The 24,710-nt window shown below is 38.8% G+C and overlaps 1 protein-coding gene across 1 annotated transcript in view; it reads right to left on the reverse strand.

The window, feature by feature from the left end:
- Nucleotides 1-889: 889 nt before the first annotated feature.
- LOC140234999 (uncharacterized) overlaps nucleotides 890-24,710 on the reverse strand; it is a 51,137-nt gene continuing 27,316 nt past the window's right edge. Inside the window, exons 7-10 of the mRNA XM_072315034.1 lie at nucleotides 7,856-8,038; nucleotides 4,547-4,729; nucleotides 2,303-2,485; nucleotides 890-979 (exon numbers count right to left, since the gene is read on the reverse strand). Of these exons, the coding sequence (XP_072171135.1) occupies nucleotides 890-979; nucleotides 2,303-2,485; nucleotides 4,547-4,729; nucleotides 7,856-8,038 (639 nt within the window). The remainder of the gene's footprint in view (nucleotides 980-2,302; nucleotides 2,486-4,546; nucleotides 4,730-7,855; nucleotides 8,039-24,710) is intronic.

Consider the following 24,710-nt stretch of genomic DNA (forward strand, 5'->3'; position numbering starts at 1 on the left):
GATCCAATTGGCGATCGCTTCAGAACGAAATTGCAGCCGCTGCTCCGTGAAACATTTTGCCTGCTAAATATAAAATGACATGTGTGAACACAATAGACACTGTCATTTTGTCATCATCACGTTTTGTTCTTACCTTCTTTTTTATATAAATTTTGGCGAGCGAGCGCGGTGAGCGAGCCGAAAATTTTTGTATTTCAGCTCACAGAACATGGAATTTTTGTGTGAACACAATAAACATTGTCATTTTGTCCGGGTCATCATCATGTTTTGTTTTTATCTTGTTTGATTTGGTTTTCTGCCCCCCCCCCCCCACCACCACCATTCTCCCTCCCCCCCCCCCCCCCCCCCCCTTTCCGGGCGAGTTTTTTTTTTTCCGTCTTCTTCTCCTTTTCTTTTTTTTTTCTTCTTCTTCTTCGTTTTTTTGTTCTTCTTCATCTTCGTTTTTTTTCTCGTTTTTTTGCGCCCCAAGGAGTGGCGCCCGGGGCACGTACCCCCTTGCCCCCCCCCCCTAGATACGCCACTGCACACGGTGCTTAACTACGAGTGGGGACCCCCCGCGGCTCGTGGTTAGAGCGCTAACCATAAGATTTCTCGTGGCTCGAAACATCGAGCAAACCTCGAGGTTTGCTAACTACGAGTGCGTCCTCACGGTCCCTAACTACAAGCTCTAACCTCGAAGTTTCCTAACTTCGAGGTTAAGGGCTCCCGTCTGAACGTAACTAATATAAACACATGCTGATCTGTATATTTGCAAGTACGCAATATTCACAGCATCAGGAAATCATTATTACACAAAGTTGCAGCCTCTGTTATTCATTCGTATATTTTGTCTCGTATTGATTATGGAAATGCATTATTGTTCAAGGCTCCATCTTACCAACTGGCCAAACTACAGCGTGCTCAGAACTCTGCTGCTCGGGTCCTCAGTGGAACATCTCGCGTCTGCAGCATTACCCCAGTTCTTAAAAATCTTCACTGGCTACCAGTATCCAAGAGGATAGAGTTTAAAATTCTTCTCCATACATGGAAAGCAGCACATTCATCTCCAAAATATTTGCAAAACCTTGTTTCAGAATACGTCCCTGGCAGAAATCTCCGTTCATGTAATAGTAAACAATTAACAGTTAAAAGGACAATCTCGACTCTCTGAGAAAGAGCCTTTGTTTCTGCAGCCCCATCTCTCTGGAACGCTCTTCCACTGTGGATCCGATCAGCAGAGTTTGAAACATTTAAAGAGCTTCTGAAGTCATAATATGTTCGCATCTTGTTTTGGTTGAATAATCATTGAATTGCTCATCGGGTATATATTTATATCTCTTTCTTCTTCGTCAACCTTCTTATGTACAACTATATAATGTATGTTATTCTCTTTATAATTATGTCCCTCTGCGCCTCAGAATAGGCCACTAGATCGATGGCGCATTACAAATTCTTTACTTATTAGTAACTACTAATGTGTACATTTGTGACAACAGATATGACAAATCAACACTGTTTTTGTTCACCAATGAGAAGATGGGGCTGCAGGAAAGCAGGTGATACATGATAGTCAATCCGTATTTTCATCTACATGCAAATTACGTGCAAAACGTGCACATTAGGGAATTGCCATGGGGTCCTAAATAATCTATAGAACAGTAGCATAATTATTACCTTTGCTTTCATTATTTTTTTTGGTCATTGTATGAGATTCTATACGGTATGATATCTTTGATCTGCATAATAATGGACGAATCAGATTATGAACAAAAACAAAATAATGAATTCATGTAACCTAGCGACAGTCAATCATGATGAAAATGATAATGATAATAACAACAGTAGTATTAGTAATGATAATAGTGGGGATTTAATTGTAGGGCCTATCATGCATTCTAGATACCGGAACTGCCTACCATTTTATCTGCTTACGTGCATTAATTTGTATAAGATTCAATTTTGAACAAGTTAGGTTACGAGACAATATTATTTCTTATAAGATTTACTTTGAATTATTTGCTCCGTCTGCGGCTAGTGCATGGCACTGCGTGCCAAACTCCACGTCCTAATCGTGCAGCTAATTTCGTCCCTACCAGCGCCCCCCTTTCGCCAAAGCTGAAATAACCATGATTATCGATATCGATAAGAGTTTACCGTTTAACTTAGTTTTTCGATAAACAAATATCATCTTATTTGCACAAGGACGGTCGCCAGTAGCGATGATAAACTGAAAAACAAACACATACCTAAAAAATATCATTCAGATTCACATGCACTGACGTTACGAAAGAATTCAAGTCGTGTACGGTGCAAAGTAACGTACCTGACATGATGATGCTGAGGCGATGGCTGTTGCGAGGAAATCACCGTCCAGGTAGTCACAAGTCAGACCGAAGCTTGACAGACTTGGCATAGTGAATACCCAGTGTGCCAACTCATCCCCTATCGTGGATTGACGTTTTGGACCGTCATCCCATCTGCCTAAAGACAGCTTAAGATCTTCAATCTGGATGAAAGAAGATAACAACAAACAATCAAAAACATTGTTCATAAATAAATATAATTGAATACATACAGATATAATACAAAAACAGACAAAATAAAGTAACAGACACACACGCACTGAGAAGTCTGAAGGACTGGAAACCTCGTAATAGGCACGAGCATTGACGATTACAGCAACATTTCTCTTTACATTTCTCTTTTACTCTTTCTTGTACTCCTCTACACTATCGCAGTATACGAGAGAATCGTGTTGTGTGTACAAGATGAGGCGGATATTGTCCTATACCATGGGCGTAAATCGGGGGGGGGGGGGGGGAGGGGGGATGGGGAGAGATATATCCCGGGATACATCCCGGGATACATCCCCCCCCCCCCCCGAAATGGAGGAGGGGGCTGACCTCTACAATTGTGACCCTGCATCTCAACCACCCCCCCCAAAAAAAAAAAAAAAAAAGTCACCAGACATGAATCTTTAGTTTAGGGCATATTCGGAAAAATCAGACTCTAAGCTTCAAAATGATGTATAACTCAAATCAACTTACTATCTAAATATTGGAATGAAACACACACTCCGAAAAAGTGTGAACTGAGAAAAGAGGATCTGAAGTACAGGGTCTTTTCAATCGCTTAATCTTTACCAAAGTGGACAACTTGTGTGATGAATGGGACAAAAACCGGATGTAAACCACTGGAGCAAAAATAGTGAACTGGGAGTATCATATTAAGCTGAAATTAATCATGCTTTATCAATACATTCTGTCAATGATTTTTTTTTTTTGCCAACTTCCAAAGCAGTAGCATAGCCTTTTCTAAAGATATTAGAGTTGAAAGTGAAGAGTATCTATAGGGTTTTTAAGTAATGAAAAGGGACTCTAAAACGCACCTAATCACACTATTCTGAAAAAAAGTGCCAAAACACACGCTTTGCTCACTTTATGGTACCAAATTTTAGCATAATGTAGAAGAAGACTTGCTCTTTCAGAAAATATGAACAAATCAAATTTTAATTCTATCAAGCAACCACTGCATGGGAAAACTAATTCGGATTTAAATAAATGGTATAATAGTCATAAATACAAGAGCAAGATAACACTAATGGTAGTGACAATTGGGTTTGAAGGAAACCATAAAAATTATACTATGATATTTAAAGTTACCAGAATGATACTGATAAAACACGAGCGATAGTGACAATGGAGATCATTAACATTATTAATCAATTGAATACGGTTATTATCTCATAACTTCAGGTCGGGGATGGTTAACCCTGTGCTGTAAGAACCACGTAACCAACGACGTGCCTCATGGTCCCACTGTCATGTGGTTATCTACGAGAAAAGAAAAGGCTAGGGAATTGAAGGCGAAGTGATGTGGCCACTTCACTATGAAACCTGTTGCATTTGTGGAATTTATTGTGGTACTTGAGTAAAGAGATCAATACTCCAAAAACTGAAAACAAATTACACACGACAAAACTGAACAGGGATAAAGGCGCAGAGGACCAAGACTTCAAGTAAATTCAAAGTGTAATTCCATGGCAAGATTGGCAACCACTTGCATGATTTATGTTCACCTGTGCAGATTTTAATGTGTATTTTTTTTTTCTTTTGCACTGCTTCCTTATGTATTAAATAATGCATTCTAATGTGAATTCGCTATTTCATCATTCTTTGTCACTCTTATCTGTTGAGAATTTTGAAAACATTCTTATTCCTTATTAAAAGCATTATCCATTCTGGAGCTTTGTACCCAGCATAACCAATTTGTAGATGTTCAAATCATTAATGATATGGGAATCTTCGGAGGAGTTCTTTTAATAATGGAAATAAAAACGGGTGAATAAACACTGTTCAAATCAGGCAACAGATTGATAACAATGAGCGAATGAAGAACTACACATTGAATTATACGTAAAAAAAAAGAAAATAGCATTTAACTTGCACAAGGACTGTCGCCAGTAGCAATGATAAACTGAAAAACAAACACATATCTAAAAACACCATCCAGATGCACATGCACATTGCACAAAAATTCAAGTCGTGTACGGTCCAAAGTAACGTACCTGACACGATGATACTGAGGCGATGGCTGTTGCGAGGAAATCACCGTCCAGGTAGTCACAAGTCAGACCGAAGCTTGACAGACTTGGCATAGTGAATACCCAGTGTGCCAAATCATCCCCTATCGTGGATTGACGTTTAGGACCTCCATCCCATCTGCCTAAAGACAGCCTAAGATCTTCAATCTGGATGAAAGAAGATAACAATAAACAAACAAAAGCATTGTTCATAAATAAATATACATGATTAAATACAGATATAATACAAAAACAGACAAAATACAGTGACAATAATTGATTAAATGTTGTGCACACACACACGCACACGGTGAAGTATGAAACACTGGAAACCTTATTACAGGCATGAACATTTATTATCAATCGATTACTGCAACATTTCTCTTTACATTTCTCTTTTACTCTTTCTCGTACTTCTTTACACTATTGCAGTCAACTGAACTCTCTTAACCTATCTAAATATTTGAATGAAACACACACTCCGGAAAAGTGTGAACTGAGAAAAGAGGCTATTCAATCTATTCAATCGATTAATCTTTACCAAACTGGGCAACCCCCTTTGTGATGAATGGGACAAAAACTGGATGTAAACCACTGGAACAAAAAATAGTGAACTGGGAATATCATATTAAGCTGAAATTAAGCATGCTTTATTAGCACATTCTTTCCATGATATATATTTTTTGCCAACTTCCATGCAGTAGCATAACCTTTTCTAAAGATATTCGATTTGAAAGCGAAGAGTGTCTACAGGGTTTTTAAGTAATGAAAAAGGGGACTCTAAGACACACCTAATCACACTATTCTGAAAAAAGTGCCAAAACACACTTTGTAGTACATTTTATGATCCCACATTTTAGTATAATGTAGGAGACCTGCTCTTTCAGAAAATATGAAAAAGTCACATTTTAATTTCATTAAGTAACTAGTGCAAGGGAAAAATAATTTTAACGCTGAAGGGTCTTTGCTGTTCAAGTTTGCAAACTAATTTTTTGTTTTCTTTTTTAATATCTGCTTTCTATCGACATAATGTTTTCATTGGTGCTGCTTACATTCAGTGATTGAAAAATGTATAGTTGGATACATCAATCCCATAGACAGATAAAATTTCTCCGACTAAAGGGAGTTATTACTCAACAAGGAAATGACTGCATGGCATGTGACTTATATAGATTAAGAATGTTGCCATTGTTTTTCCTATCGATATGGTGATCAGCGAACATTATTTTTACTGTTAATATAAATCATATTGCCAACTGACACTGTAAGAACGGGCATATGTATATAATTATATACTTTAATGCATTGCCTTTTCAACTGTTAAGTGATTACTTTCCTATACTTTCAACATGAAGCAAAACATATATAACGCAATAGCTCGGGAAAAATAGATTAAAGAATAAAAGCTGCGGGACCGTAACAGATCAATAAGTAGTTCTCCGTAGTGTTTGGCTGGAGTGATAACATTATTCCTACATAAAGAGCACGAAACAATCAAATGAATCGGTGCAAAACCGTTTCATCGACAAAATATTTTTTTTTTTCATAATAATTATACTAAGTCCGTTCGGTTCATTTTTTGTATCATATTCGGTTTACGATTATGAGGGGCCATACCGCTCTACATTGCAGAAAAAAAAAATATCACTTGCTGATCCCGTTATACTTGTACATTGAAGAGAGTTAATGTTGGAGGAGGGGGACTGAAGAAGCTATTACATGGCAGGAGACTGAGGTCGATGTGGAAATGTTAATCATAACAATATGTATAGTCCATGCTGACATACCTGACAGGATGATGGTGAGGCGGCAGCCTCTTTGAAGACACCACAGTCCAGGTAGGAGCAGTTCACTCTGAAGCTCGAAAATCTTGGCATGGTGAATATCCATTGGAAGAAACCAGGGTAAACCGTCATATCCTTAAGCTATATGGAAAAGCACCATTTACAAAGAAAGGAACAAAATAAAAACATCGATTAAACAGCAATCGAATTCATCAATACAATTATAGAAATAATGATCGATTGAATATAAGTACACCAACCAACATCGATGCAGTATCCCGGAATAACACCGATTAAATGTCTATTGGCGTATGCCAAGATCAGACGATAATTCATATTATCAGATCAGTCATGAAACAACAACAAATAAATCACTTTATACTTTCTCACTCCCACATAGCAATGAATTACGAAATAAATTTAGATTTTTATACCTTCAATTGCGTATAATGCATGAAGCGGGTTTTGCCTAAATCTATAGTGGTTCAAAAAGCGGTCTGCCTGTGCATGGCATTGAACTTTACATTGCAATTTTGACAATTGTTTTCCGCATCCATGGTTACGGTGTCCAGGATTCTTTTCAACAGTGACTGAATAACTGACTGAAAATTGGCTTACTTAATATATATACGTATTGACATTCCACGATTAAAGTAGTATTTTACTCTCTTATTTCGAGCGAGGATCATCTCGCCGTTACGCACATTCAGTAGCGAACACATCACTGATTGTGAGAAAATTTTCCATAGAGCATGTAGAGTAAGGGAGTTATACATTCAGTGTTGTTCAGGTCAATCCCAATCCACAAGTAAACCTGGGCTAGGGGTCTTTATACTAGCCATTCATTATGCAAGAGCTAGGTATAACAAAGAAGAAACTAACCCCGCATTTATAAGCACAGCCTAGCGTCGTGCAACTAATATTGTAGCAATCTTAGATTATAAAACGAATGTGAAACAATGATCGTCCCGTGTGGATTGAAAAGATAATCACAATAATCGAGACAATAAATGGCATCGGACTTAAACAGGATCGTAACATCAGCTGGGCTATGGTGTCAAATAAGCTCTCCACGACGATAAGCTGCAGAAGACATCAGATTTGTAAAAGTGGTTCACACGTATCATCCATTTCATAATATTATGATATTCATAATGCGTATCGCTACGAAATGCAGTATACGATGATCTCATTTGCAGCAAAAAAAATAATAAAATCATTGCTAATTCTTGTTTTCACACACATTACAGTTTTGAATGTTGTGTAAAACATCTAAAAATGTCACTTTTTATGGCAGCAGGTTGAGATTCATGTACATAAAGGAGAGCTATACTTAGCAAATCTTACAATGTGAAATGTAGCAATCATTGATATTGCAAAAGAAAGTACATTCTACTCATAAAATGTCAACAGAACCAATCAAATCGAAACAAAGATGCAGAAACATCAATGTTCATAATAGAGGCCCCCAAATTCAAATCAAACATAATATAGCCTAAGGTGATAATACCTGACAAGCTGATGCGGAGGCGACGACTGTTGAGAAAAAAGTACCTTCCAGGCAGGGGCATGTTATGCTGAAGTTCGAAAGACGTGGCATAGTGAATACCCACTTGGTCAATTCTTCCCACACTGAGGATTGTTCTTGAGAATCGCCATCTAAACTTTTAAAGGACAACTCCAGATCTTGAATCTGTAGAAAAAGAAACAAAATCACAAAAGTCGAACATGAAGTACTGTACATGTAATATAGGTTTTCACGGTCAATTTCATACTTTTGTCATTCAAATTCATTTAATGTGCATTCAAATTCACACAGCGCACGCACTCGAAAATATTCGGGCATTCAAATTCAGAATCCGAGCGATCAATTTCATTTATGGGCGTTCTATTTCGTTCTCGTCAAATCAAATTCACGTTCGGGCGTTCAATTTCCAAATGCGAGCATTGCATTTCCTACTCGTGCATTCAAATTCACGAGATAGTCATGTGATAGTCACGATGAGCTTGTTTGGAGCGTTCATTTTCATTTTCAGGCGATCAATTTCCTACTTCGTGCAATCAATTTAACAAGGAAAATGGAGTAGATTTTTTTAAGAAAGGAGAAATGGCATACACAACCAATGAAGGCTTGCATATAATGTAATCATGATTGTTTAAATGTTTTACATTGTTCTCTGTTCATGTATTCTTTCTTGTTCATCTCAAAAAATTGTAAATTGTAAGGTCCAATCAGCAGTGCATCCAAACAACACGACAATCTAATCATATTTCTTGATGATACTGCATGCTGACAAGGCCCAAACACCAACCACAATAATGGCAATGCATCAGTTTAAAGACAAACTGACACACCACACGCTGCACACAATGACCTCACATAGTCCGGCAAAAGTAATCAATAAGATAGCAATAAACAACAAACAAGACGTATACAATGTTCATGTTATCAGTTTCAATGTAGTCGATTTTTTTTTTCCCGAAGGTGTCAACCAACCTTCCGTATCATGCTCGTCTGTATGTCTGTAGACCTTTACAGTGCCTGTTTGTTTGTTTCTTTGTTTCATTTTCCATCTAAGAAGACGGCTGCAATAACTGGTCTTCCATGAGGTCCAGTTGGATGTAAGGTGGGACCACTTCACCGGGTTAAACACCCAGCTCTTTGTGATGAATAAATGAAATGGGATCTTTTAAAGGACCTCCGTTTTTATGTCCTATCCGAGGGACATGTGCCTGTATCTTCCTCTTCGTGAAGCCCGAGTTCAAATTTTCAATGAACAGGTGGTCCTCTACTGCAAAATCCAATTTATTCAATGCTAAATGAAAATGACACACATACACGGCACCAAACTAACTAAATTCAGTTCTTCCTTTAAATTGAATACAGTTATTTAGAATTCACACCGTTGCCTATTCACGAATTTGAATGACCGACGAGATTCCGTCGACAGCTTGACATAAATTTGAATGCTCATTGCTGAAATGCCTGCTCCTCTCGTAAATTTGAATGCTCCGACAATGAATTTGAATGCTCCGATAGTGAATTCGAATGACCGGAGTTTGAATTTGATTGCTGATTCAGTGCTGCGAACGTGGAATGGGTGAAATCGAATGCTCGGAACAGGAACTTGAATGACAAAAGTATGAAAGTGACCGGGAAAACCTATAATAGTATGTCAAATCTAGGAAGAATGTATCACAGAACGCATGACCACAATACAACGTTAATGCAAATGCAGCTGGGAGAAAGCCTCGTAATGATTACATATTTTCGCGCATATATCGCCTCATTTTATGTCGTCGGCGGTCATCCGAACCGAGGTATATGCAATTTTTGCCTAAAAGAACGATATTTGCGGCTATTGGGAAATGAACAAAATAAAATGACAGGACTCCATAAAGTGATAATCACACACAAATTACATCGAATTAGAAACTGAAATTTGACAATATGTGAAACGATATCCCAATAGCCGCATAATATCGTTCTTTTACTGACCTAAAAAAAATTGGCTATACTACACGGTTCGGATAATGACCCCCGGCGCCGACGATATCATATTACAGTATAAGATGCAACGACTGTTCAAAGAACTATTCAATACAACTGATATTCATTTTGATTCAGGAATTTACATTACCATTCAAATAGTAAATAGGATTTTTTTTGCTTTATTTTCACATCATTAATATCATTACTCCCTTTCATTGACGTGCATTCACCATCGGTGAACAGAGATTATCATTTAAAGCTAATTATAGACTCGTAGTAGAAAATGTATTTTTTGTGTTTTTTTTTCTTATCTTTGATGTCTTACGTTCAAATCTTGTTGGCGTTTTAATTTTTCAACAGGTCATAATAATTCACATTTCTGCATCTATGTTTCTATTGTCGCATTGCCTTCCTTGCCACTGCCGTTATCAAGAGATTAATGGTTTAATTCACTGCTTTGATTAAAGTCAGTGGACAAGATATTTATCCATCAACAAGAAAGTCCTCGTGGAAAGTGGAATGAGATGTTTTGTTTCTGTATCGTGTTTTTTTTTCTAACAAAAAATAAATGACTACTTGTGTGGGTGAGTCTATATTAACATGTGTGCGCGTGTGTCCGTGTGTAAAGCACATCATTATATAGGTTTTCCCATTCATTTTCAAACTTGTTTTTTCATTCAATTTCACAAATTTTTACTTCAACTTCGTCGCGGGATGTCGGGAATAGGCCAATCTTATTCTCAAATTCGTCTTTCGTCGTTCATTTTCAAATTCGTCTTTCGTCGTTCATTTTCAAATAAAGTCCATTCAATTTAGCCATTTGGCATACATTTTCGTCATTTACAGTTCAAATTCGTCAGTCTCACTCGCAGCACTCAAAACAGCAGGATCGATTTCGTCTTTTGTCAACCATTTTCGCTAAATTTTCATTCATATTCGTCTCGTATCTCTATCCGGTGTGATTTCCCAGTCATTCATGTATTTCTTCTGTAACCGTTCACATTTTACATTCAGGAGTTAACATACACTTTATTGTCCCCCTCCCCCCCCCCCCACACACACACAGAACCACAGATACAGACACACACACAAGCAATCCGAGTACACACTGATACAAACAGACGTACCGTCTCGCATATAAAAACACCGAAAAACGGTTTCTAGGCAAACATGATTAAAGACAAAAATTTAAGTGTAGAATTGTAGCCTGTTTAATGTCAAAGAAGGAATAACATGATTATGTTTGCTGCTTTCCAGGGTACGAAATTCAAAGTTTGCTTCATGCTATTCCTGTCTTGATTAGACACACGATTGTATGGTCTTCTCTGGCGATTTTGGTTGGCAGCCATGTTTTTCGTGTGTATTGTCTAAGTAAATGGTTTGGGAATAATGTGTAACAATACAATTTACGAGAGAAAGTAAAAATATGTCGGCTTAAAGTTGGTTCACCCTCAAAATAAAGAATCGACAACATCTGGCTAATTTGAATGAAAAATTCATGAAATTGTGTGAACAAAAACGAATTTGATCTTCACATTCTGCGATCCGTCAGCGGGAGGGATGAATTTGAATGACAATTGACGATTTTGAATGCCATGTCTTCGAAAATGTTTGACGAAAAACGAATTACAATGACAACTGACTAAATTGAAGTTAGGATTTGCGTTCCATGTGCTTCTCGGGACGAAACTGAATAATAAATATTTGAAATTGAATGACAAAAGTGCGAAAATGGATGGGAAAACCTATATAAAAGGGTTTTGAAGGCGAATCCTATAGTAGACCAGCCACACTGGAACAGTGCGATACGGGCAGAGGGCTTGGGCTTAACTTCTATACACTGTAGACCTAGTTATTGCAGTAATTATAATCGCCAAAAATGACACTGCTATAATAACAGGTATTCGTTTAACGGTGACCTTTCGTTTATTGACGAACACTTGGGGAGTGCGCAACGTACGTTTTTGAGCTTATTTTCTGATTATTTTCTGATTTTTACCTCAGAAAACACGCTTTCTTGACATGAAATTCCATTGTGAGCTATTTTGTATCAACATTGTCTGGATTGTGTGCTCTGATCTTAGGTAGTTTGACTGATGTTTCTGTGAAAAACTGATCAGGTAAAAGGTAAAAGTGAGCGTTCAGCCTATATGAGCATCTCCTCACATCTGCTCCCATATTTTGTTCTGATGTCTTGAGCTATTATCTTGGCCATGGCTTCAAAACTACACCAATCCCACCAATATTCTTGGCAAGGCATTTGGATCACGCTAGACTCTTGATGCGATTTCTAAGGATGTACCTGTCATGTCTGTGGACTTCATATTTTTTTGCCATACCATGAGTCTACTTCGGTCAAGCACAGCCATGTAACAGCTTCTTCACGGGCATACCCATCGCTGATTACTCAAGCCTGACTGAACTAGTCTGGAATCCTATTGTGATCATCCACTGAAGCAGTTACACTGTACTGAGACAATGGAGTCATTTTAGTATTCAACCCTTGTTCTGCTCCTTGGCATGTACCTGCTGAATGGGTGTACTTCAGATTGCTGGTCTCAACAGAGACAATCTCAGTACACCCATACACCAGTGAAGTGGACACATTCTCGGGCAGTGAAACTTACAAGTAAACTCTGTGGAGGTGAGATTTACTACTATATACCCCCAAGTCTGATGCTTGTTTGCGAAACTCCATTCTTTGTGATGGCGACATAAATCCTAACCCAGGGCCTGTTGAGGACTCGTGCAGAGGTCAAGGCACGCAAACTAAAGACATCGGAGACCATGTGACATATACTTATCCAAGACAGAAGTTGTATGTGATATCGACCTCTAAAGAGACATGTTATCAATGACTTCCCCCTACATTATGAAGAACTCTCACCTCTCTTTGTATCTCGTACAAAAAGAAAACGAGACGTGGGAAAAAGCGGAAAGCAACAACACTCATTACTCAGTCTTCTGTCATAGCGTCTGAAGAGAGCAGCATTTCAACTGCACAATCTTTACCATATTTGCCATGCTGCCACAAGGTAAAACCACCTCCAGTTCTGTGATGTGATGACGGAGAGAAAACTTGATTATTGTCGTCACAGAAACATGGATGTCAGGGGATCATCGAGATGACCACACCATTGCAGAAATACTGAATGCACCACCCGATTATAGGCTGCACCATGTGCCAAGAATAAAACAGGAAAGGAGGTGGCCTTGGTATTTGCCTCCGTAAGTCCTTCAAACTTGTTTTCAACAAATCCAAAGTATTCGAGTCTTTTGAAATTATGGATTTGACATTTACCTGTTCTTTAGAGTGTTAATTCATCTGTGAGTCTGGTAGTGATGATATTGTATAGGCCGCAAATGACAACAAACAGATCGTGCTCCACAATTACTAACCTTTTTCATGAGTTTTCAACATTCCTTGAAGAGTTGGCTACTTACCCTGGTCACGTTATGGTGTGTGGAGATTTTAACATTCATGTTGATGACATCACGAGTCGCAGCTGTACTTCTTGATGATTTTGCTACGTCATTCAACCTCAAGCAACTCATTAAGTCTCCAATCCATGATGCAGGTCATACATTGGATCTGATCCTGATACGTGCTTTGGATGATTTTGTTGTGGATGACAGTGTCACCGTCTCTAATCCCTTGCCTTCAGATCATGCTTTGGTTGAATGTAAGCTGAACATATCCAGGCCTCCGGCAGGGAAGATTGTCATAAAGACGCGTAAGCTTCGTGACATAGATTTGGAGGCATTTCGCTGTGACATTCACAAAATCTGCACTGTTTCTTGCTCCATCTTCTGATCTAGCCGAATTAGTAGAACAGTATGAGGATGTCCTTAGTGATCTGTTGAATAAGCATTCACCTTGAGATACAAACAAGTACTGGTCGTCCACATGCTCCTTGGTCTGATGATTCCCTCCGTGCAGCAAAGAAGGAACTTTGGAGATGGGAACGGCTTAGAAATTCTCAGAATCTTGAAGTGTATAAACAAGTTTTTCGAGATCAGCGAGCTAGATATAAGGCTTTGTTAAACAAAAGAAGACGTGAATACTACAAGAAATCCTTCGAGGATTGCAACACTCGGCAAATGTTTCAAAAGTTCAGCAAACTTTTCTCGTCATCGCCTGACAAGATTCTTCCATCCAAGTATGGTGGGGATTTTCACTTGGCATATCAGTTTGTGCAATTCTCTGAGAAAATTCAAAACATAAGGAATGAATTGGCAAATGTATCAAACAACCAGTCACCACTTTCACTTCTTTGCACGGCACCACGTCCAAATATAGGTTTTCCCATTCATTTTCAAACTTTTTTCATACAATGTGACAAATTTTTACTTCAATTTCGTCGCGGGATGACGGGAATAGGCCAATCTTACTTTCAAATTCGTCTTTAGTCATTTGGCATACAGTACATTTCCGTCATTTACAGTTCAAATTCGTCACTGACGAATTTGAACTGTAAATGACGGAAATGTACTGAGACGGTCTCGCTCGCAGCACTCAAAACAGCAGGATCGATTTCGTCTTTTGTCAATCATTTTCGTTAAATTTTCATTCATATTCGTCTCATATCTCTATCCGGTGTGATTTCCCAGTCATTCATGTATTTTTTTTTTCTGTAACCGTTCACATTTTACATTCAGGAGTTAACATACACACAAGTGTCCCCCCCCCCCACACACACACACAAAGAACCTCAGATACAGACACACACACACAAGCAATCCGAGTACACACTGATACAAACAGACGTACCGTCTTGCATACGAAAACACTGACAAACGATTTCTAGGCAAACATGATAAAAGACAAAATTTTAAGTGTAGTTTGCAGCCTGTTTAATGTTAATGGATAACATAATTATGTTTGCTGCTTTCCAGGGTACAAAATTTTAAGTTTGCTTCATGCATTATAATGCGAAAACCTGAAAATTACGAGTTAAAGTTCAAAAGGTGACACTGACATACTGTCCTGGGTTATGACTTTTGACTGTCGTTTATCCTTCAATCTCCTGTCGTGCAAGTAAAAATATGTCGGTTTAAAGTTGGTTCACCCTCAAAATAAAGAATCGACAACATCTGGCTAATATGAATGAAAAATTCATGAAATTATGTGAACAAAAACGAATTTGATCTTCACATTCTGCGATCCGTCAGCAGGAGGGATAAATTTGAACGACAATAATTCTGAATGCTATGTCTTCGAAAACGTTTGACGAAAAACGAATTACAATGACAACTGACGAAATTGAAGTTAGGATTTGCGTTCCACGTGCTTCTCGGGACGAAATTGAATAATAAATCTTTGAAATTGAATGACAAAAGTGCGAAAATGGATGGGAAAACCTATAGCATCCATGCGACAGCCTATACGGACCATCCTTTGCAGAATTTCAACCCGTCACGGAGACAGCGGTATATATGGAAACTGGTGTTGGCTTCACCATCTTCGTTTTGCAACCAGGATCCAGTACCCACGTGGCTGTTGAAGAAATGTGTTAATGAGCTGACTCCTGTACTCACACGCATTATCATCCTTTCTCTGATGAGCGGCTCTTTTCCAGATTCCTTCAAACATGCACAAGTCGATCCTCTTATTAAGAAGCCAGATTTAGATTCAGAATTACTGGGAAATTATAGACCAGTAGCAAAGCTTAAATTTGTTGCACAGTTGGTAGAGCGAGCATGTGCCAATCAGATACATGCATATCTGGAATCAAATGAGATGCATGGAAGAACACAATCAGCATACAGGAGAAATCACCATGTTGAGACAGCTATGGTATGTGTTTTTAATGACCTACTTCTTGCAGCAGACAGCGGCCAGGAGACACTGTTGGTGATGCTAGATTATTCATCCGCATTTGACACTATCGACCATGACATCATGCTCCATCGTCTGTCATCGACTTATGGAATTGTTGGTACATGTACTGCATTTGATTGGTTTCAGTCATATTTTAGCAACCGAACGCAGAGTGTGTCAATCAATGGTACTGCATCTGCCCCTTATGTTCTCAGACAAGGGGTTCCTCAAGGTTCTGTCTTGGGACCACTGTGTTTCATAATGTATACAACTCCCTTAGAGGATGTAATTGACAAGTGTGGCATCAGTAAAATTACATATGCTGATGATACTCAGATTTATCTTTCATTGCCAAAAGCACCAATTCTGATGCAGCAGTTGGTCAGATTGAATCATGCTTAGGTAAAATTCAAGATTGGTCTCTGCAAAATGATTGGAAATTGAATATTGAGAAAACTGAAGTTGTGCATGTAACATCTCGTAACAAGTCCTTAACAACTTTGTCCGTCAATGTTTGCGATATTCCTGTGCTGCCAATTTCTAAGGCACGTGACCTTGGTGTCATTATCCAAAATGACCTTGATAATTATGAAAACTCACATCAATAACATATGCAAATCTGCAGCCATAGGTCTACACAGGATTGGAAAATTGAGACACGTTCTCGATAAAGCAACTACAGAAAAACTGGTTCATGAGTTTATCTTTATTCATTTGGATAATAATAATGGTTTACACATTGGAGTTCCAGACTCTCAGCTGAAAGTATTCCAACGGATACAAAATTCAGCCGCAAGGCTTGTAACACGCAAAAGGAAATTTGATCATATACATAACTCCCATCCTTCGTAGTCTTCACTGGTTGCCCATAAGAGCTCGTATCAGGTTTAAGATTTGACCTTCTCATGGAAATGCCTCTCTGAAATTAGTATCAAATCTAAGACATTTGGTGATAGGGCTTTTGGAAAAATGGCACCATCATTATGGAATAATCTCCCTTTCTGTGTTAGATGTATTACAGATTTTGATAATTGTTGATTACATGTTTGAATAGAGAAATACGTGACAGATTTTGTTTCCATTAATTTTGTACAAGCGTATGGTATTCTTATCTTATGGTATTATGCGTTCTTAGAACTGACTATTATTATTACTATTATCACTATTATTATTATTATTATTATTATTATTATTATTACTATTGTTATCATTATCATTATTATTATCATTATTATTGTTATTATTATTATCATTGTTATTATCATTATTGTTATTATATCAGTTCATATTTGGACTCACGCACATCATAAATACCGCCATAAGTACCATTGAACTGCTCCGAATGCTACCCGTCTCTTCAGTTACTGTTTTGACTCTTGTCGCAGTGTTTTCGAGAGAATAAGTCATGAAGCGATAATTCGCAGTATACCGCATCAGTTTGAGGATGCATTTAAATCAACATTTTGGAACTTAAAAGATCAGGCACCTGTCATATGAGGATCTGCACTTAACGCCATTTTGGATAGATCTGATGAATGAGATACGCGTTTTATAACAGATTCGACCCCGAGCTATCTCCACATGACCGAACATTTACATCATCGTTGATTCATATTGATATATTACTTTCCGTCGTGATTAACTCATCAGGTCCCTGCTGACTGATTTTCCATGGACTTCACCCTATTACCACTTCGGCCGCCATCATTGGTGCAATGACCCAAGATAGAGTCCGAGCCATTATTGACAAGGCATTGCAGTCTTTTGTTCAAAGCGATTCCTTCTTTCAACTAATCCGTAAAGCTGAATCAGTAAAGGCCGAGATGTCCATCGTCACGGAGCGGATTGAAAAGAATGAAGCGAGGATAATGGATCTGGAGAAACAAATTGAAAACCAATCATCCAAGATCGCTAAACTCACGAAAGCACTTGAACGTGAACAAAAAGTTGCAAAGAGCCTGCAAAGGAACGCCAACGCACAAGAGCAATATTCAAGACGCAGTTGTATTCGTTTCTATGGCGTAGATAGTCCAAGAGTATTAGTTTTAACCTGGACATTTTTGGTAACAAGCTGATTTTTTTCAGAATAGGTCCAGAAAAATCTCTAGAATAACATACTAAAAGTCCTCATAAATCCTCCTTGAGCGTTTTTCGCAATCCAAGATGGCGTCGAAAATGGCCGACATTTCCTGAAATTCTTATAAGGGTCCAACCACAGAACCCAAATACAAGATTTAAATGTCTTTATATATGTTTTGAAGCACGAAGAAGTCAATAATATACATATCAAGAGATATTGACACACGCTAGTACCGTAATCCAAGATGGCGTCCAAAATGGCCGCCATTTCCTGAGTTTTGTTTCTCATGATTTTGCAAAATAGATTTCACCTGTACACACTTGGAATGTCGAAATATATGTATTGAGTGACAAGGAACCAAATATAAGACTTATTCAGAAATTTTGAAATACACATAAAGCACTTATAAGCACTTTCAGAAATCCAAAATGGTGTCCAAAATGGCTGCTATTTCCTGTTTTTCTCATAACCCTGCAACAACTAAGTTACCGCGATACGCATTTAAATGTCTAAATATATATTTTAAGACATAAGAAACCCAATGATATTCTTGTTCAGAGATTATGAAGCACGTAAGTACCAATAAAACCACGCGAGTTCTTCCCGAAAACCAAATGTTGCCCAAAATGGCCGCCATTTTGTTTTTATCAAAACATTGCTGTTTTTAGCCTGTTTCAAGAGACAAAGAAATTCAATATAACGTAAGAGATTCAACAACTCAGAAGGTCCAGTGGAATATTTCTCTTAAATGTGCACAACATGGGTCGGCCTACAGGTTGGATGGGATGCACCCCCCCCCCCCCGCCTTGGGGAAGGGAGGGGGGATGGCCTGTACAATCATTATTTTCCAAATATTCAACCTGAAGTATATACACTTTGTCATTGAATTGCAATCATAAAAATGCAAAACATCCCTCGCTCAGCCCGTTTCCACAGACTTTGTACACTCAAGAGATTTACAAATTTCCGAGTATGTCATTAAAAATGTGTGCACCAGATCTTTCACTTACAAAATGCAACAGTTACGTGACTTGCCCTTCCTAACCCTTCCACCGCTCTCTTCCCCGATATAAATTACATACCCCTTTGATTAACTGTTCCTAAATATTACATCAACTTTGTGCAAATGATATAATTATTTTCATTTCAATTCAAGTGTAAAAGCGCTCTCGTGTTGGAGGGGTTGGGAATACTGAGGTTATGAATTATCTACTCTTTGAGGGTGGACAATTTTCTAAATATGACACAAATGGTGCACTAGGCCGTCGAAAGGGGTCCCTCCCCCCCCCCCCCCACATCCTCCACTCGCCCATTGCCTTGAATGTACTAGTCTTTATTCTACTTACACTTTTAATAGAAACAAAAATCTACTATTTCATCAAGAGTGCGCACCACAAACCCCGAGATTTTTAGGTCTGAAAAAAAAATCTCCCTTTTGTGGGAGGGTGCTTCACCTTATACACCTCTCCCTCATATTTCCATAGATAAATATTTTTCTTACTTTTATGACAAAAAGAAATAAGAAATGTTTCATCAAAAGAGTGCCCTAAATCTCTGAATTTCAAATTGAAGAATGCCAAGATCTACATCGTATGGGAAGGAGTATTCTCCTCCCACACTCCCCCTCTGTGACACTTTCCTTAATATATATTTTTCCTAACGTTTTTAAATAGAAGACAAATATCGGATATTCACCAGATGGGTTCAACAGATCTGAAAATGCGAAAATTTCCCTCGTGCGGGAGCGGGCAACCCTATGACCGCACACTTCCATGAATATATCTTTTTGTTCTTTTTTGATGGAAACAAAAATCTTGTATTTTACCAATAGGGCATCAGATGTCTGAAGTTCAAGTCTGAAAATGCAAAATCTCCTTCATGTTAGGTGTGGGGGAATCCCTCTTCCACACCCTTTCGTTGCCCGTTTCCCTGAATACTACTTTATATTTTTCTTACTCTTTGATGGAAACAATTCAATATCTTACCAAACGTTTGCACGATATGTTTCACTTTCAAGTAAAAAATAAAAAAAAAATCCCTCGTGTGGGAGGGGAATATCCCTCCTCCATGTACCAATAACTACACGAGTGTCATATTCTCAGATTTCTATTATATAAGTTCATCTAATCTAGATGAATTGAATAAGATAATCTAGACACTATATTGTTGTTGTTTTTTTTGGTGGAGCAATATATACTGCACCGAATATATTCACTGTCATGTGATAAATTACACATTATTTTGTAGCACATGTACACACTAATTTTGAATATGTATGTAACACAGACACCAAAAAGAATTGTTGTTACTTCCTAAGTGATAACTGACAGTTTCAAATGGAACTCACCTCATGGTAGACATCAAATGCGTTGGTAATTTTTAAAAAAAAAGGCTAGCAATAAATGTGCATCTCATGTGCTTGAGGTGACGAAAATAAACCATGTGGTAAAAAAATATTGCCTTCTATTTGGCTGTCTGTTTAGCAACAAATCTAATGGTGAAATATTTCTCTCGTAACAAGGACACACTCCTTGATTTTAACATTCAAATGTTTTTATTTGTATACTTAATACAGGAGCTATTTTTACAAAAAGTTTCGTATACACTCTACTGATATTTATTTTCATAAAATTGTGAGATACAATTGTTACTGCCTGCCATTTTGCACGCCATTTTGTACTTTGGGGAGAGCTTGAGCGGTTTAATTGGTACTTGTGTGCGTCAACATCTCTTAAAATGTATTTTATTGTATTTGGGTTACCTGGTTGAAAAGTTATAAGAATTTCAGGAAATGGTGGCCATTTTGGACGCCATCTTGGATCACGGTACTTGTATGCGTCAATATCTCACATGATATGTATTTTATTGAGTTCTTCATCCTTAAAAACATATATTTAGATATTTGATATTTTTATTTGGGTTACCTGTTTGAAAACATATAAGAATTTCACGAAATGACAGCCATTTTGGACGCCATCTTTGATTACGGCACTTTTGTGCTTCAACATCTCTTTATATGTATTTTATTGAGTTCTTCATCCTTAAAAACATATATTTAGACGTTGAAATTTTAGATTTGGGTTCTGTGGTTGAAAAGTTATAAGCATTTCCGGAAATGTGGACGTTATCTTGGATTACGGTACTTGTGTGCATCAATATGTTCTTATAATAGTATTTCATTGAGTTCCTCATGCTTCAAAACATATATTTAGACATTGAAATTTTGGATTTGCGTTCTGTGGTTGAAAAGTTATAAGAATTTCAGGAAATGGCGTCCATTTTGGACTCCATCTTGGATTGCGGAAAACGCTCAAGGAGGATTAATGAGGACTGTTAGTATGTTATTCTAGACATATTTCTGGTCCTATTCTGAAAAAAAAAATCAGTTTGTTACCAAAAATGTCCAGGTTTAAGCCTATTTTGACCTAATGCTCTTGGACTAAGAGGAGTCCAACGGAGATAACACTGACGATCATGTGTGTCGAATAGTGAGTGAGGTTCTCAAAATTCCGATCACCAAAAACGCCATAGAGAGATCACATCGCGTCGGTTCTGTGAACAAGGCAGGGCAAAAGTCTGGAAATACTCGCGCATCACGGAACACCAAAGAAAAGTCTCGTCCGATCATTGTGAAGTTTGTGTCATACCAAATGAGGAAACTTGTCATCTCCAAGCAACGAGCGCTGAAGGGATCCAACATGGGAATCGATGAGCTCAAAAAGCAGAATGTAGCGCTGCTACAAAAAACAAAGTTCTTCCATCTTGGACATCGGATGGAAGAATATTGCTCTGCTTCCTGCTACAAATTAGTGGAGGAAAGAAAATCGAAGGGGTCATCAACTCAGAAAGTGACATAGACTTAATTATGATACAAGGTAATAACTTTTCCATGTAATGTGCTGACGCCTATGCAATCCATGCATAATGAGAATCCAACTTTGGTCAAATCTATATAGAACTACAGCAATGTTAGTGTACATGGTTAAAGTACTGAAGTGGTTTTCATAATAAATCCTATCTTCTGTTGGTAATTTATACTTGCCACAGGTAACTTGTTTGTTTGTTTTCTTTCTCTCTTTTTTTTATTCGTTATTGCATCCATTCATTATAAAAGTTGTTTGACATTTTCATGACTCTAAAATATCCCTGTGTATCATGTGCCAAGTCAGTAAAAAAAAAAAAAAAAAAAAAAAAAAAAATCAGAGAGGAGTACAATGTACTCTCTGGATGCACTCTACTTGTGCGGGAATAAATAAAGAACATAATGATGATATTCATTACTCATTTATCAATTGGAGATGCACAAAATGCATTTTCAGTACTTACCTTTTCGTTCGACCTCATTTACTGATCTAAAGAAGAAATGTACTAATACAGTATTAACTAAACGGATAAGAATGTGGATATTACTGAAAGCAATTCTGCCATACATGAAGTATGACCAATTTGACAATAATGATTTCAAGTGCATTCATCTGAATGTGCGTAGTTTATATCGAAACATTTATGACAATGACATCCATATCTCAGCCTCAAATGAGACCTTATTTGATGAAACTGTAGCGTTTATGCCTTCCCTTTCTTTTGTAAGCTTCGGATATTGCCACAAGCTCAGGCACGTAAGATGCGGACAGATTGTCCTTGTGTGTTTAATTTCACTATGCTTTCAGCTGTCAGCTAGTCAATGACCTGGCCGCGGACGGTTCCAACGGCGCCCAGGCATCAGCCGTCCTTCTGACGTCGCTCGCGACCTCGCTGGCACCGTAACAACGTAACGCCGCATGGAATTAAGCGACCAAGACCCCGTTTATGGTGCGAGGCTCGGCCGCGGCCGAGCCGCGGCCGAGCCCACCTTCATTTCAGTGTAAACGCGCAAAAGGCCAAATGAGAGGCCAAAATTTGCCTCGCATTTGGCCACGCTCTGGAGGTAGTCTCGGCCGCGGCCGAGCCCCAGCCGAGCCCACCTTCATTTCAGTGTAAACGCGCAAAAGGCCAAATGCGAGGCCAAAATTGGCCTCGCATTTGGCCACGCTCTGGAGGTGGTCTCGGCCGCGGCCGAGCCCCGGCTGAGCCCGGCCTTTTCTCAGTGTAAACGCAAACTGGGCCAAATGCGCGGCCAATTTTAGCCTGTCTTCCAAACCCTCTGCCTGTACTCTTTCGCGATTCAGGATATTAACCTCCTCAACGTCGAAAACTAGTATAGTTTAAGGTGGTTTGGTCCTGCAAAGGATTTTTTCCTTCGGCAAAGGCCTTTGCCCGAACGGCGACTCCGTCGCCACGGAATTCTGTTGGCAAAGGGTCTGAAAACCAGACAATACCAAATTGCGTTTGTTTACAAGCAGAGCGCCACTACGGCAAAATATTGAAAGGTTTGAATCAAAAGCGCGGCCGAGCCCGGTAGTGTAAACGGACAAAATTGCGGGGCCCGGCCTCGCAATTGAGGCTGGGCTCGGCCGCGGCCCCTAGCCCCGCACTGTAAACGGGGTCCTAGACCCCGTTTACAGTGCGAGGCTCGGCCGCGGCCGAGCCGCGGCCGAGCCCAGCCCCGCTTCAGTGTAAACGCGCAGAAGGCCAAATGCGAGGCCAAAATTGGCCTCGCATTTGGCCTCGCTCTGGAGGTGGTCTCGGCCGCGGCCGAGCCCTGCCTCTTCTTGGTGTAAACGCAAACTGGGCCAAATGCGCGGCCAATTGCGCAGCCAATTTTAGTCTGGCTTCCAAACCCTCTGCCTGTATCTTTCGCTATTCACGATATTAACCCCCTCAACGTCGAAAACTAGTATTAGTTTAAGGTGGTTTTGTCCTGCAAAGGATTTTTTTCCTTCGGCAAAGGCCTTTGCCCAAACGGCGACTTCGTCGCCACGGAATTCATTTGGCAAAGGGTCTGAAAACCAGACAATACCAAATTGCGTTTGTTTACAAGCAGAGCGCCACTACGACAAAATATTGAAAGGCTTGAATCAAAAGCGCGGCCGAGCCCAGCAGTGTAAACGGACAAAATTGCGAGGCTCGGCCGCGCAATTGAGGCCGGACTCGGCCGCGGCCGAGCCGCGGCCGAGCCCGGCCCCGCACTGTAAACGGGGTCCTAGTGACCGCCCTTAGCGGCGCCCGACTTCAGCTCTCATGACGCAGTGTTAGCGAGTTGACTACAAGTGTGGACACGCCCATTCGCAATCGCACACAGGACCATCATTCGTCACCCTTTTGAACAAAGTCTGACTGCTTCCTTATATTTCGTGATATGCCGATATATGCCGTTGGTACAGGCCTGTTCTCATGATGTAACTCAGGTTAAGTCAGGATAAATCAAACTCTGTGTGTTATTGATAAACCATAGTTTATACGTATCGAGGCACGCAGCACACGCTCACAATGATAATAGCAACCGCCGTACAGCGAAATTTATCCAGTGTGCAAAGAAATGTATGTTATGATTATAGTATAATCATATAACTGTCATTATTTGTGTATTTAGTGTGAAGAAATCAAAGGAGGAACACTCGCTTACAAGCGTGAACCTGAGTGTCCTCTAAATTGTACGACGACCAAGTTTAATCACAAGATGCTCTGGCAATAAATTATGTTCAAAAAGAAATATTACTGGCTCTTAAATTGTGACACAGAAAAAGAACATAAATCAAATGTGACGTAGCAATATGAAGAAATTAAGAAATTGTATTCCATGCAACAGATCAATACAACTCAATAAACTCTAGTGACACATTATACGAGAAGTTTAATTGATCATATGTTAACAAATGCCATTGATAAAATCAAAACCTCTGGTGTAATTATTGTTGCACTAAATTATCATTACTTATGTTGTGTGGTTTTGAATCTAGACTTTAAATCAACGCATTGTCCTAAGAATATAACAAATGTAAATTTGAAAAAGGTAAATTTGAAAGCTTTCCGTACTCATTTATCTAATTAATCGTGGCGTGAAATTGAAATATGTCATACAATTAATTTGA

This window comes from Diadema setosum, chromosome 11, assembly GCF_964275005.1.
Source record: "Diadema setosum chromosome 11, eeDiaSeto1, whole genome shotgun sequence".
Taxonomy (NCBI): domain Eukaryota; kingdom Metazoa; phylum Echinodermata; class Echinoidea; order Diadematoida; family Diadematidae; genus Diadema; species Diadema setosum.